We start from the raw sequence: 14922 nt of genomic DNA, 5'->3' as shown, positions 1-14922 counted from the left end.
TCATTTTTAGTACGAATTTCTACTAAAAATATATTGTACTTGGACTGAGTGGCTTTATTTAGATTCTTCCAATAAATATGAATAAATGTAAAGTCTCTGAGCAGTTCTGTTCAAATGTTATTTCAAGTCTCCTCCATGAGCTGTTGAAACCTTCTCAATACTTACTCTTTGACCTGTGTGAAAGTCATTGCTGGTTATGGCACCTCACACACTGCTCTATTAGGCCTTTATGTCATAAGAATTTGGTTTCAGATGCCTTCTATCTAGATGAATAATCTAGAGCTGGGAGAGCTGTAGTCATTCGAGAATTATCTGTGTGAGAAAAGAAGTTTTTATTGTCTATCTATTTGTGATGAAGTATGCAGTATTTCTATCATAATAAACGGCTCAACAGCAACATACTGTATGTGTATAAATATTTACTGTACTATTAAAGTACTGAAATCTTAAAGCAATATGCAGCACAGCCATGTGATTCACAACAAACTCAAAATGCGTACAGCGAATAGCTAGTAATCCTTTCAATGGGACTAGACAGTTCTGTGCTGCAGTGGACGAGAGAATAAAGTGACCACACTAAGAAGGACCTGGTAATTTTGATTTAGATGATGGCTAATAGCTGAATTTAGGATAGGTTTACATGTGTCTTTATCTTTTGACCCTTTGCTCTTGCTTTTGCTCTCAGGACAGCGCTGGAGGGAAGATGTCAACTGCAGTCACAGTGCAGGCCTCCTTCACGCTGGAGGATTTAGACAGAACCATAGCTGCCTTTGACACTGTCGAACAGCTTCTCAGATCCCTGAACCCACACACCTGGAGGCAGGACCTGGACAGCATCTATACATATACACACATACATTATAGATCCAGGGCCTATCATCTGGCAAGCAGACATAACAAAGGTAAGATAGACTGTAGTACCCAAGTTTTACAAGCCATGTGAGTCCTGAAGCGTTCTGTATCACACTCAGAAAGACATGTGAATTATATATAAATATAAACATAAACTCACTGACCACCTGCTTGTTATTACAAATAGCTAATCAGCCAATCACATGGCTGCAATTTAATGCATTTATTCATGTAGAGGTGATCAAGACAACTTGCTGAAATTCAAACCGTGCATCAGAATGGGGAAGGAGGATTTAAGTGACTTTGAACGTGTTATGGTTGGTTGTTGGTGCCAGATGGGCTGATCTGAGTATTTCAGAAACTGCTGATCTACTGGGATTTTCACGCACAACCATCTCTAGGGTTTACAGAGAATGGTCCAAAAAAGAGAAAATATCCAGTGACTGTCAATTGTGTGGACAAAAATGTCTTGTTGATGTGAGAGGTCAGAGGAGAATGGACAGACTGGTTGGAGATGATAGAAAGGCAACAATAACTCAAATAACCACTGGTTACAACCAAGTAATGCAGAATACCATCTCTGAATGCACAACACGTCCAACCTTGAAGAAGATGGGCTAAATGTCACAAAGCTTACATCATCTCAAACTGGTTTCTTGAACATGACAATGAGTTCACTGTACTCCACTGGCCTCCACAGTCACCAGATCTCAATCCAGTAGAGCACCTTTGGCATGTGGTGGAATGGGAGATTTTCATCATAGATGTGCAGATGACAAATCTGCAGCAACTGCGTGATGCCATCATGTCAATATGGACTAAATTCTATGAGGAATGTCTCCAACACCTTGTTGAAAGTATGCCACGAAGAATTAAGGCAGTTCTGTAGGCAAAAGGTCCAAACTTTTACTAGCAAGATGTACCTAATAAAGTGGCTGGTGTACATCATCTCTGTTACTTATCAGTACCTGCGACCTCTCCATATACTCTATTTCTATATTAGTGAAGCATAGACATTTTCATTTTTGTTTAATTAATTAATTAATTACACCATAGACCAACTGATCAGCATGATTTAGGAGAGACCAGCTCTGCACAACCATTTGCAGCTCTTCCTAGGTTCCCAGGCTCATAGCTGAAAAGTAGCAGTTTAAGTTTCACCTTTTGAACAATGTGTTCTGGTGCAACTTTTTGGTCCAGACTCAAACAATATGAGGCAGAGCTTGCTCTAGCCATTTTGGTGCCCTAAACGAGATTATGGTTTGTAAAACTGTACACATCTGGATTTCCTTGCAGCAAAGTCATCTATGGTATCATCAAATGATACCTACCTAGACCTCAAGATTTATACTTGTTGGGCACCTTTGCTTTATTGCAACTTAGCTAGCCTCTACCTAGTACAAATGAAAAGTCACGTTCAATTTAATGTTCGAAAAGACGACATACCTCTACAGTGGGACCACTTTCCTTGTCTTTCTGAAAGCAGCACCTGAGGGCTTGGACGGCCTTTTCATGCTGACAATACCAATATGACAAATACATCGTCTGTAAATAGAAACCACTACCTGAGATGTGCGCGATAACTCGGCCCATCCCCCTCTTCCACAGTGCGTGGTGCATGAAAGGCTCAGGGCTAGGACAAATAATGAGAAACAACATGGTGGTCATTGTTCTTTATTTTTTCTGTATCTTTTAATTTTTTGTTGTTTAATTTAATTTATTTATTTAACAGTTTTTCTTTCTTGCTTTAGTGCCTCCTCCTGCAGGTGGCACCCTACATGGCCTATGCCAACAACTGGCTATAATTTTTTTGATTCAGAGCCGTTGATATCAGTTCATTTAAAGAGTCATTTAAGTATGTTTACGATGTACGCTACATTTTATCCAAAAATCAGCTTTGATTTCTTTGATATCATATAGATTGTTCAGAGATACAAAATAGTTTATTTAGTATCTTTCTGAATTATCAGGAGAACAATTTGCAGCAGTGATTATTGGTTTTGATATTTTCCTTGGTAAAGAAGAGCCTATAATGGAGCTGTGTTTCACAGTGCAGCATGAGACATAGTAACATGCTTTAGTACTGGATAATTCAGAGTTAATTTAGGGGCAATGAAAGCCATGATCTACTCATCCCATTTTATTGTTGTGCAGATGGCGATTCTCAATAACTTTGCAGCATTCACAGTATCTCCCTGCAGTCTTTGGTAACTCACGTAGCCTGTAGTCAAGTGGAGCCTTGCACTGACCAAGACAGTGCAGAGGAAAACGTCAACAGCTCTGTCATTTAAAGGCAATCAGTTAGGGCTTTAACACTGTGATGGAGTGCCATTGCTGTTTCACACAGGTGACAGACAATTACAAATGGTAAGGAGGAGGTTCAGATTTAGCTGTAATCACTCTTTCCTGTGTCAAATAAAGCAGAATGCTAGAAAATAATTAGTTTGTTATGGTTGAATTTCTCTATGCATAGAATTGGAAACAAAGAAAAGAGAATTCTGATCATTTTTGGGGAACATCTTTCTTTCTTTCTTTCTTTCTTTCTTTCTTTCTTTCTTTCTTTCTTTCTTTCTTTCTTTTTTTTACTTTATAATGCATTTATTTTTTCTACACAGAAACACACAAAAAAATGAGTTGTTGTGTCATCAGATAAGCAGTTTGCCCTGTGGTGGGTTTCATAGGGAGTCAGTGACAGATTCAAGGCGAGACAGGACCAGTTAAGGGTCCTTTACTGTGAAGTCAGTGCCAAAGACCTGGAGTCACAGAGGCAATAGGTTTTGTCCTTAAGATGCACAGCTAGAACAGATGTGTTTCAACAGATATGAAAATTAATATGGTGATCACACACACTGTGATGGAGTGTGTTCATGTGTGTGCATCTGAATAAAAGCATTCAAGCATGCAGTAGACTTCTGATCCCATCTCATTCACCTGCGCCTTTGTATCTCTCCTGTGCACCCTTTCTATCTACCCGAGGGCTCTCCTGTTCCTTAGTAAATATTTGTGCTTGACAGCAAATCCATCTCTATTTATCAGTTCATGTGTGTGCTTGGCCGGCATCAGAGGTCTCTGTACAAGGGAAAGGGGGTTTGTGCATTTTGTAGTACTACTTAGAACTGCAGAGGTGCAGCTGCTCCTTGGTACACCAGTGAAGCTCTGTTTAATTGGAAATTTAACCTGTGTAGCAGAGCAGAAATCTGCCACAGTCAGCAGCCTGACTTTGTTTTCATTAAGACATACACAATGGCTGACACCCACCTTTGTTCTTGTGAAGAACAGCAAGCCTGGAGATGATATTAATTGGCATACTTTTTAGCAACCTGTGCACATTCTTCTTCACTCATGAATACGTTCAAATGAAGTCCTAATAATGCTCAGAAATCAAAGAAGTTTACAGTCTGTAGAGTTTACACACACACACATGTACACTGTGTGTTTTTCATGTTGGTTCCTTTGCTACAGCCATTGTCAGTCTTTCTCTGTACTTCCCTCTACATGTTGAGGTGGTTCCTTACCACTGCTTTTCTGAGATTACTCTTGAACAGACACACACTCAGCTCTGCAAGCACACACATCTACACGCTCACTGCATAAGAAACCCTGAGCGCAGCCTGTGCAAAGCAGGAATGATAGGTTCACTGTCACCCCCGTTTTTTTTATTTTTTTATTATTTATTTATTTGTTTATTTTACAAATGGAGAGGCTAGAAAAAAGTCTTTCTATTATTTGACTATGAGCAGAGATAATTAAGAACAGCAGAATGAAGGGTCTAGTTTGAAGTCCTAGATAATGAGATTGATTGTTAATGCTTGCTATTCGCTCCTTGATGTTACGTCTTAAGGCAGGTGCTGACAGGAGGCGGAAAACCCTTGATATGTCAGCAGCAGTGCATTTCTCTATGTGTTCCTGGATAACCACTGTACATGTACTGCATGACAATTTCCAGAGCACCTAGAGTAATCATAAGACATAGACATTTTTTGATTTTGACATTATGAATGTGACTTCTTATCAGATTATTTTATAGTGTGTATAGAAGACAGACCAGATTCTGCCAATTATAGATCCAGATCACGTGTGGTCCAGTCTGAACAGTTAAAATTGTTTGTGTTAACTGTTAAGAAATGTGCAAGTGCAAGTGTTAAGAAATGTATTATCGTATACAAATTATGAAAACATAATTGAACTTCTGCACATGTAGTGTCGTTTAGTCCTAGACTATACAATACTCTGAAAAGTAGATTTGCATTTGCAGATTTATTCATATTTCATCAGCCGTATGAGATTTCTACTACTGATTTCTACTTCTACTAAGGCAAATGATTGTTGACTGTTAGTGCCTAAGTATTTTTATTTTTTATTTATTTTTTGACATTGGAGCAGTCTATCACTTTACATTTTCATCTGTAGCTGTAATTATTGGGTCATGTCAGAACTCCATTACTCTTCAAACCAGGTTATACTTGACAGTTCTTTGTTATTGGAAAAAAAATTGGTGAAGTAAATTTAACCAGGTTTATTCGAACAAGCATGTGTGAACTAATTTTTACATCATCATACTGCCTGTCTGCCAAAATGAATTTGACATTGACACAGTGTTTAAATCAGAATCCTCACTTAACCTGTTAATATGCACACAAATGCAGGCATAATCCATTTCACGTTTAAAGCAGATGTGCGCACGGCAACTGACACTAAGACAAATTGCAGGGCTGTTAGGGGAGCAAGCAAACACAGTCAGCTTCTATCACATGCACATAGAGAAGCTTTAATTTTTTGCGATTCTTTTCTTTATTCCACATGTGTTAGATCTTAATTCCTGTCATCTTGCCATGTTACTGAAACGGCTTGCAAAGACATAAAATATGGGCAATTTGAACACTTAGATGGAACTGTAAGCAAGGCTTCTTGTATAAATACTACACCATCTATCTTTACCTCTCTTGCTCTCTGATCGTCCTACTCCTTTCTCTATTTGATTTTCCCACTGCGTGGCGTTAGTATCACTCAATAATGCCATGATCTGTCAAGCTTCCTGCCGCTGCACCACAGGTAGGGTTACCTGAACTGCTAACAAAGCTTTGCTAACTCTGTAATAAGTTATATTTCCAGTAATATCTTTGCAATTACTTATATCTATTTGCTGTTGTTCATTTTTCATTGGGTTTCCAATAGCTGACATGAAAGATTTGTTTTTACAAACAATTGCTTATTGATTATCAGTAGCAGGAGGTTTCTATTGACAGCAGGTCCCTCTTGCTCTCTCTCAAACAAACATAATATATTAAAACAAACAGATTTATTATTATGCTAAGATGATGTACATAATTGTCTTTTGGTTGGATGACTTTGACTTTTCCTCCTTGTCACACTGTGGCAATGGTCACTAGAGCTGGATGCAAGTCAAGTTCACTATGATGCACTGTTATAGTTCACTGATCTTGACAAGTCCTTTATGCTTGTGTTGGGTCGTAAAAGTATATTGTGCTCAATGATGTGGGAAAAACTGTAAAAAAAAAAAAAAAAATAATAATAATAAAAAAATTCCATTGCACCCAAAGATAGTCTGAACTATATAGGGGCTACTTATTGGAGAATGAACCATAAACCAAGTAAGTCCCCCAATCGTATAAATTATCATCATACACAAACTGGGTTCCCTTTTTCTTTCAGCCTTATGTATTGGTGCTACAGTAGTGTGTTGGAGCTACAGAGGGGCAGAGTAGAGTGTTCCAGTTATTCTATTGTCTCCTGGATGGAGAGCAGAGGCATGATGCACAACAGACTGCCAGTCACAGTTAGGACCCTGGATGGCTACAGACTTGTTCCTTTCTGTGGTGCAGACCATTCTGTGGGAACAGGTTCAGTTTACCATTACTGTCTTTAATGCGCTCTACCTGTGCTTTCTTACAGTTACATTCTGCCATACAGTAGAACACTTCAGAAATTTCTTCTTCTCATGTTGCTTTTGGAAAGTGGCCTTTTCCCAAAAGTGACTTGTGCAAGCAGTGGAGATGGATTTTACTGTACTATTCCACTTAGGTATGGCATATTAGGGTGCTCCAATTAATGGGCCACTGATAATCAATAAGTAGCAAATTTTCCACCTATATACTACTGTGTAATAATCCTATATGCCATTTTCCTCCATGTTAAAAAGGGGATCATCTCTATGTTCCCCAGGTCCTATGTTCCCCGCTTTGTATGTGACCGGAGAACATAGGACCCTTTTTTTAAAAAAAGGGTTAGGGTTAGGGACCTGGGGAACAGGTCCCTAATTTTACTCACTGGCCACTTTAGAGACATTTTCTTTGTGGCTTGGTCTCATAGTCGTAGGATATGTTTGTTTTGTTTTTTGTTTTTTTGTTAATTTTTCCACATTTTGTTCATAATACTTCCACATTATAAAAGTTTTATTCAGCACTCGGTTGCATATACCGAAGCAAAGGGCCACCAGTACCGGTAATTGCCACCTTCGTTATGGACAGTGTATTGATTATTAGCCTGCTGATGACCACAGTCAGAGAGCAGTCAATCCACCACTGATTGTTACTCCTCTTCCCAGTCTTTTCATTTGTTTCTCTCATGTCTTTTTACATATAGATTTATATAGACTCATTTATTCTTCCAGTCTTGCTGGGTGGCCTTTAAAATCACATTTTTTGTCCATTCCCCATAGAAATTCAGATGACACTTGTAGTTTTCTTCCTAACACAATTCCAAGACCCAAACTAAATATTCACCTACAAGTTTGACTCCAGGTTCTTATGGAGAGTCACTAAATCATTGTTTTCTACTGCCCCTACTCAGATGAAGTGCACTGATGTAGACAGAGTTTAAACATGACCCAAGGTTTCCCTCTCTGGACCAGTGCTTTAGGACTATTTTCCCTCCAGCCTCTCAAATGATCCATTAGCTTCTCCTGAAATTAGTTTTGAGACACTACAGCTGGTCCTAAAGAGGTCATTTTTCTTCAAAGTGATGACAAGGAGAAGTACTCTGATCAATACATTCAATCTGCAATCAATTAATGGCCACTGCTTCTTTTCTGTCCTTTATGTTCCTTCTTCCTGTATCTTAGAGACTGCCTACACTCTTCCCCCCATCTCTGCATTCGATTGCCATTGTCCTCGTTGCTAATAGCCTCTCCACCTCTCAACCATTTCCATTCAGCCAGTATTGAGCATATTTTTAGTATGAATCACAGTCACTTTGTCATATTTACCTCCTCCTTCTGTTTCATTCTCCTGTCCATGTCTCCACTGTGCATTTTTATTCATTATTAAGTGAAGCTTAAGTGAAAATGTCTCTTTTGACTCCCTCACTCGTTCACTTTTTCTCTCACTTCCCCGCACACAAATGTTTATTGTGTTAAAATGGACCCAGATGATGAGGAGATGCCTTTGTGTTCTGAATACTATCAAAGAGCAGTGTAAAATACTGCAGTACAGACCAAATAGTAGTAAAAGATAAGATGTTGACCAAACCCCATCAAAGGCTAACAAAGTTCTTATTTTCTGTCTCCGTTTCTCTCTCTCTCTGTCAAGTCGATCTGAACCGTCTCAACGACGACGTCAGGCGCTACAGCTGTACTCCTCGTAACTACACCGTGAACCTGCGCGAGGAGCTAAAGACCACCAACGCTGTCTTCTTCCCTCGATGTCTCCTGGTAAAACGCTGCGGAGGCAACTGCGGCTGTGGAACTTATAACTGGAATAATGGCTGTACCTGTCAGGCCTCAAAAACAACAGTCAAACTACACGAGGTAGGTTTTATAGCATGGAGACACATGACACTTTCTGTCAAGGTCACGTTTGAAGTGTTTATCAGAAGAGACCATATGGACTCTGCCCTCTGTGGTATTGAAGTGTAAAATTCATGTTCAGGAGTAGTGATGTGTTTGCTGACGTTTTTAGAAAAGGCAAAAGCATTGAAAGTTAACTTTCAGTGGATGGTAAGTTAACATTGTCATTTAATAGCACATGTTCTATACCTTTGCATGTCCTACATTGCTTTGCTTTGAGACACAAACGGATGCTCAGCAGAGGTAATCCAAGAGTCACAAGACCATGCAGCTTCAAACTACTATTTGGCAAGAATAATATAGTCATAATATACAATATTATAACTATTATGAATATACAATATACTTCTCTAGCTCTTTTTTTGCTCACATATCTGACATGCTGACTGACAATAAAAAATCCTGATAAACTGTACAAAGATGTACACTGATATTCATAGCTTTCAATAACCCTAACCTTAACTAATAGAATCTTAAATAATTTGGTGAAAGAAATGATCAGAAATTATGAAATTTCAATCTGTCTGATTCATAATGGCTTTTAAGTTTTCAAACACACTTTACTTCTCTATTATTTAGGTATTTCATAATGTCTCATGTCACATTTGGCACGTGGTGTGTGAGAGGCAGTACTGTTCCAACTGTCACACAAATGAAGTGAGACAGGAACTGATTCAGTTGAGGATGAAAAATGTTCTCTTAGAATGATCTTTAAACTTATTTAGCACATGGCATCTTAATCAAAATCAGCTGTGAGCATGGTGACATATGTCCAACTGAATGTTGTCATCAGTTATGTTTTTGTTAGTTAGTTGTAGTTAGTTTGTTAGTAAATGGACTTAGTGTATTGGGGTGTTCAGCACGCATATTTTGATCTGCATAAGAATTATAATTTAAATGACGAATCGGGGGCCGCACAGTGGTCAGCACTGATGTCTCACAGCAAGTGTGTACAAGGAGTTTGTATGTCCTCCCTCCTATATTTCCAATCGTGTAACACCATTCAATAGTGATGCGAAAGCTTATTCGAACATAATTCTGATACACAAAATTTCCTCCACATTTAAGATCCATGTGGTGGACATTTAAAAAAAAAAGAAAAAAGAGTGAGTTGTAAAAGAGTGGAGAAGGTGCAAATCAGATGTAGAGAGAAGAAGAAGCAGGGAGAAATTGGGCGTGCAGAGGCAGGAGCTGCATCAACAATGAAGCAGCAATGCACCACTAGCTTTCTCCCTTCCTCCCTCCTCCTGGTTCCTACATCAGCCCCCGTCCTTCCCTTGCCAGTCTCTCCATATCGCTCAGTGCATTGTTAGCATTCTATCACTCCGTTCCCCTCTCTCTGGGCCTCCATCATCCTTTCATTCTTCCCAATTCCCATTTTCAATTTATCCCTTTGCAATGTACCATTCTTGTCCTTTAAGCCTGTCATTCATTCCTTTCTCTGACTTCCCTTCATCTCTTTGTGTCTTTGTTCTTGCATAGCTTCATTATTGGTCCACGGGGCTCTCACCCTCTCGCTTTCTCTCACTGTTAAAAATCACACAATGAAAATTTAGACAAAAGTGGAATTTTGGGTTATAATTGTTGTAGTGTTTGAGTGTGCGTCACCCTATGAGAGAATGAAAAAGGTGCAGTGTGTCTGTATGTACATGAAGACGGCAACAGCCAGAATGTGTGTTTTGTGTGTGTTTGTGAGAGACTTCCACCCTCCTCTCTCTCCTCCTTGCCAGTAATCACAGACCTGTAACAGGTTTCTTCAGTGACTTCATTTCTAAAAGAAACGCAATGTTATTCACAGTATTGTTTCATAGCTGGGAAGTCCTGACATAAATCATTGGCAGCCTCACTTTCAGAGCGTTGGAAAACAAAATTACTGCATCAGCTGTGGAACCATTTGTACTTCCACTCTATTTTCACATTAGAGGTGGCACCTGTGAATAATGTGGGCATCTGTTAAGTCCATTATAGCGAAACATTCACTAAATCTTATTATAACATTAAATCTATATTACTTTTATAGATTCTCTGCATTAACAAGATCTCTTTGACTCCCCTCTATGGTCTGACTTAAAGGCTCAACTTGCAAGTCTTTTGACATAGGGAAAATAATCAAACGTTAGAAATCTGTGTGTGTGTGTCTGCTTTGTTTGGCTAAAGCTTTTTATTTTTATTTGAAGAGCCGGATGTATGGTGTGTTTTCTTACATAGTGTGCAGAGCAGACAGCAAGTCCCTCATCAACATGACCTGGATGTTTCTGTCCTTGGAAGGGCTTCAGTTCAGCGTTACCCAATGAATGTTATACTAAAAACAAATATTAACATTTGGAAAGGAAAAGTCAAGATGTCATGAAGAATTGTTTTATCGTGACTTCCTCAGTTTCACACGATAACATAACATTGTCAGAAATTCTTGCCTTTGCTATCTAATCTATATTTTGAGTTACCTCACTGGCTTCAAGTTTTTGGAACACATAAGATACACCTCAGTGTTTTCAGAGTTTCTTTTTCCTGAGTCCCTGATGCTCTTTCTCCTTTTCTTTTCCCTCATATTCAGACAGATAATCGTTCACTTCAACCACAATAAGCTGGTAAAGCATGTTCAGGCCTAATAACTAGTCCAGGAACTATTTTCCATTTTCAGTGTCTTCATCCTCACTGCTTGTGCTCTTGTCTCCTCCAGGTGTTAAAGTATGCTCCAGAAACCACTCTCTATCAGCACTATCAGAGGCCACGTGTGCGCTGGGTCATTGATGAAATATTCCTCACACATCACGAAACGTGCGAGTGCGCTTGTCCCTCCCAGCCTCCTCGCTGAGACACTCTGGAATAGTTCAATCATTGATCAATGATTTTTTAATTTTTATTTTCTTAATCCGTTTTTTGCATTGGACTTCATATAATAAGAGCGGCACTGAGACTTATGTGGCAAAGAACAAGGCGACTGACTGATAAGGCATCACACACAATGACATTTGTTCTAGCAGTTAAACCTCTTACATTTTTATGCGCACAGGCAAAAAGTTGTAAGTGCATAAATATTTTTTTAATTTAACTTTCTGGAACCTGGTGTTTAGACCACATCTCATGTGGGCTTGCTCCTGAGGAATTGTCTTTGAGTTTAAAGTTTTCTTAGCTGAAAACGTAATGCTGAAAATCACTGGAATACAATGGTTTTCAGGTTTTACAGAAGTATACAACATGTGATTAAAGTTTTTTATTGGATGCCAAGTTGACTAGATTGAAACATGTGAACAGTCCTTTACTCATGTTTCATGTGGATGTATTTGCAGCTTCCTAGCGTTAAAAATAAGACTGCTTCTAGAAACTTCAGATGGTTCTTCTGCTGGAATCATGCTGAGATGAGTGAATGTGAGACAGACGGAGTGAGAAAGAGGGGTTGGAGGACGTTTACACCAAAATAACACTTTATCTTGTTGTGAAATTAGGCTATTAACTGCTTCCAGATCTGCACTCCACAAACACACACACATGTTCCAGCTACCAAATGATAAATACTGTCGATAGTTACACAATTTCCTAAGGGTTGCTCTTGTTTGCACATGTTGCTGTCTGGATATATTAATATATCATTTCTATATGTACATACCTTTGCATTCTTCCTCCATCATTCACTCACATCAAAGAGGATGTCAGAAAAGGCTGCTGTGTTGTGTCCAGTTTCCTGAGCATTCCTGGCATTACAGCTGATAATCATTGAACCTCTGACTTTGAACGTGCAACAGAGGAAAACGAGAGAGACTCAGGAAGAGAAGCAGAAGGTTTTTTTTAGGACAGGTGACAAACAGAATAGGGCACAATCAAACCAACTATTTCCAAATTACCAGCAGTCCTGGGTGAGCACTGAGTGAAAGGACGGTTTCAAGATGCAACACATAAAAGGTTGCTGCTTGCTCAACACTTTCAATCAGCTCCTTCAAGTTGTGGCATTTTTTTTTCCACACTCTTGAAACTGCTCTCATGTATCACAATCTGACACTGTAAGTCTGCAGAGATCTAAGGACTGGAGTAGTGTTCTTGGTCTCTGATGAAAATGCAGGTGATACTTAAATGTGTGTACCTGCCAGTCTCGCTGTAAGAGCTCTATGGTTGGCAAGGGGATGTGCGAGCAAGTAGACATGTGTTGTGTGCATGAGTAGGTAGCTATCAAAACAATCAGCAGCATTAACTGCACCTAGCTCCCTACATGATCCAGCTGTGAGACACAAAAAAAGCAGCATTCTCCAACTGTCCTTCATCACCTTCTTTGAGTCCCACTATCCATGAGCTCCGACTCGTTTAGAGAAAATTCAGAGAAAATTCTACTTATTGTACTAAAGACAGAAAAGGGGCATTGGTATGATTCCTTGGTCAGCAAAACATGACCAGCAGCATATTTACAAGTATGTGTACGGGCTGTGAGGTTGTGCACCACTTATGGTAACAAAAGCAACTCCACTTTGCTGTTAAGCTCATGCTTCTGTTTTCCTGTGAGTTTCACTTATTCTTCTGTGCATTTTGAAACACAAAGCTTGCAGAAAAATTGGTGCTTTGATTGGTAACAGAGGACAGCCTACTGGAAAAATACTCTTCATACTTTCAGCGTCTAACATGTCATTTTCAAAGATGTTTTGCTGCCAAATGTATAGCTGGTGTACCAGTGATTAGCCTTTTTGAAATGAAACAATTAGCTGAGTGATTATTTGACTGTCAAATAAAAAAATGCTTTTGTAATGTATAAGATTTGGGTGTTTTAGACTGCAGCAAAGAAGACAATCAAAGACATCATGCTCTGCATTTCATAGACAAAATGATAAACTGCAAATCTGTACGCCTGAACTGAACGTGTGTCTGAACTGAACACGTGTGTGCGTGTGTGCGTGTGTGCATCCTGTGCCTGCCAGTTTGCTGCCATTTTCAGTCCATTGTTTTGTGTTCCGAACTGACATTCCTCTTTTTCCACGTAGCTCTTTTGTGATTTATTCCAACCCTTTACAATAGAATCACACGTGTTGCAGCCTTAGAACTCATACTGGTTTATTCACGACAATTGAAAGAACATATTTTCAACTCTGAGAAAAGTTGTTACTTTTAATGAACAAAAGTCAACCTGCCTTACTGTATTCACAAAAAAATATTCATGACAAAACTGTATGCTTTTCTTAAATAATTTATTGTGTCTTTCCCTATTGTTTTGTTAAAAGTATCAGCTGTTTTGTTTTTAAATAAATGAAGTATTTCTTGCATTACTGCTGCCTGCTTAGTTTTTTTCTTTTTTTTGACCAGAACTGATCAGATGTTTGACTTTATTGGATTTCACGTAATAAGGATTAATGGCTTAAAGGACAAACACAAAGAGGACAGGAAGAAGAAGATTAAAAAAAAATACCTTAGATGCAAAATAAACTGTCAGGGCATTCAGTTCACCAAACTACTGACATACTTTTAAGATCAGTTGAAAGTCACTGATGCAATAAAATGTCTATTAATTACATACTTCCACAATCCCTTTGCAGAAGCACCTTCACACTGCTCTGATTGAGTCAGCACCAGTCCATCCATATGGGTAAAGTTTCATGTCAACTAAAAACTGGACCGAATCGTTGGAGTAATTTACAGTTAACAGAGCTCCATTAGAAGTTGCTAGAATCAGATGTTGCCTCAAATATAAAATTATGTAAATTATGCCAAATTACGTATGTACAGTGCTGGGCAAAATGTTTAGGTAGGTGTTTAAAAAAATGCTGTAAACAAGAATGCTTTCAAAAAGTGGAAGTGTTGATTTTAGCAATTAACAAAATGCAGTGAATGAACAGAAGAGAAATCTAAATCAACTCAGTATTTGGTGTGATGACCCTGCCCTCAAGACAGCATCATCTTCTAGGTACACTTGGACACAGTTTATGAAGGAACTCGACTGGTAGGTTGTTCCAAACATCTTGGAGAACTAACCAGTGGGCTCTGTGTGGGCCATGCCATCACTTCCAGGACTTCTTGTTCTTCTTTATGCTGAAGGTAGTTCTTAAAGACCGTGGCTTGACCTTGTGACTTCGATTTCACTTTTGTTTACTCACTTTGCATTCTGTAAATTAATAAAAATAAAAAATCATTATTTACATTTTTGGAAGCATTCTTACAGCATTTTTCCCCACAACTGCCTAAAACGTTTGCACAGACATATGTTATTAAATTAATATTTTGTATCCATTTTGTGAGTTGAATAGTTGTCGGTGTCATTAATTAGCATACATTTTAAAATATACACTCCA

The 14922-nt window shown here is 38.7% G+C and overlaps 1 protein-coding gene across 2 annotated transcripts in view; it reads left to right on the top strand.

Annotated features, from left to right (window-relative positions):
• Window positions 1-14156, top strand: part of pdgfd (platelet derived growth factor d) — a 51077-nt gene extending 36921 nt beyond the window's left edge. Inside the window, exons 5-7 of one of the 2 annotated variants that reach the window (XM_047593253.1) lie at window positions 686-902; window positions 8400-8617; window positions 11337-14156. In XM_047593253.1, the coding sequence (XP_047449209.1) occupies window positions 686-902; window positions 8400-8617; window positions 11337-11471 (570 nt within the window). In that variant the 3' untranslated portion in view covers window positions 11472-14156. The remainder of the gene's footprint in view (window positions 1-685; window positions 903-8399; window positions 8618-11336) is intronic. The other variant, XM_047593254.1, reaches the window with a different exon arrangement.
• The last annotated feature ends 766 nt before the right edge of the window (window positions 14157-14922 follow it).

This window comes from Mugil cephalus, chromosome 9, assembly GCF_022458985.1.
Source record: "Mugil cephalus isolate CIBA_MC_2020 chromosome 9, CIBA_Mcephalus_1.1, whole genome shotgun sequence".
Taxonomy (NCBI): Eukaryota; Metazoa; Chordata; class Actinopteri; order Mugiliformes; family Mugilidae; genus Mugil; species Mugil cephalus.
The sequence above is the reverse complement of the archived record's forward strand: the minus strand, read 5'-3'. Positions and strand labels throughout refer to the sequence as shown.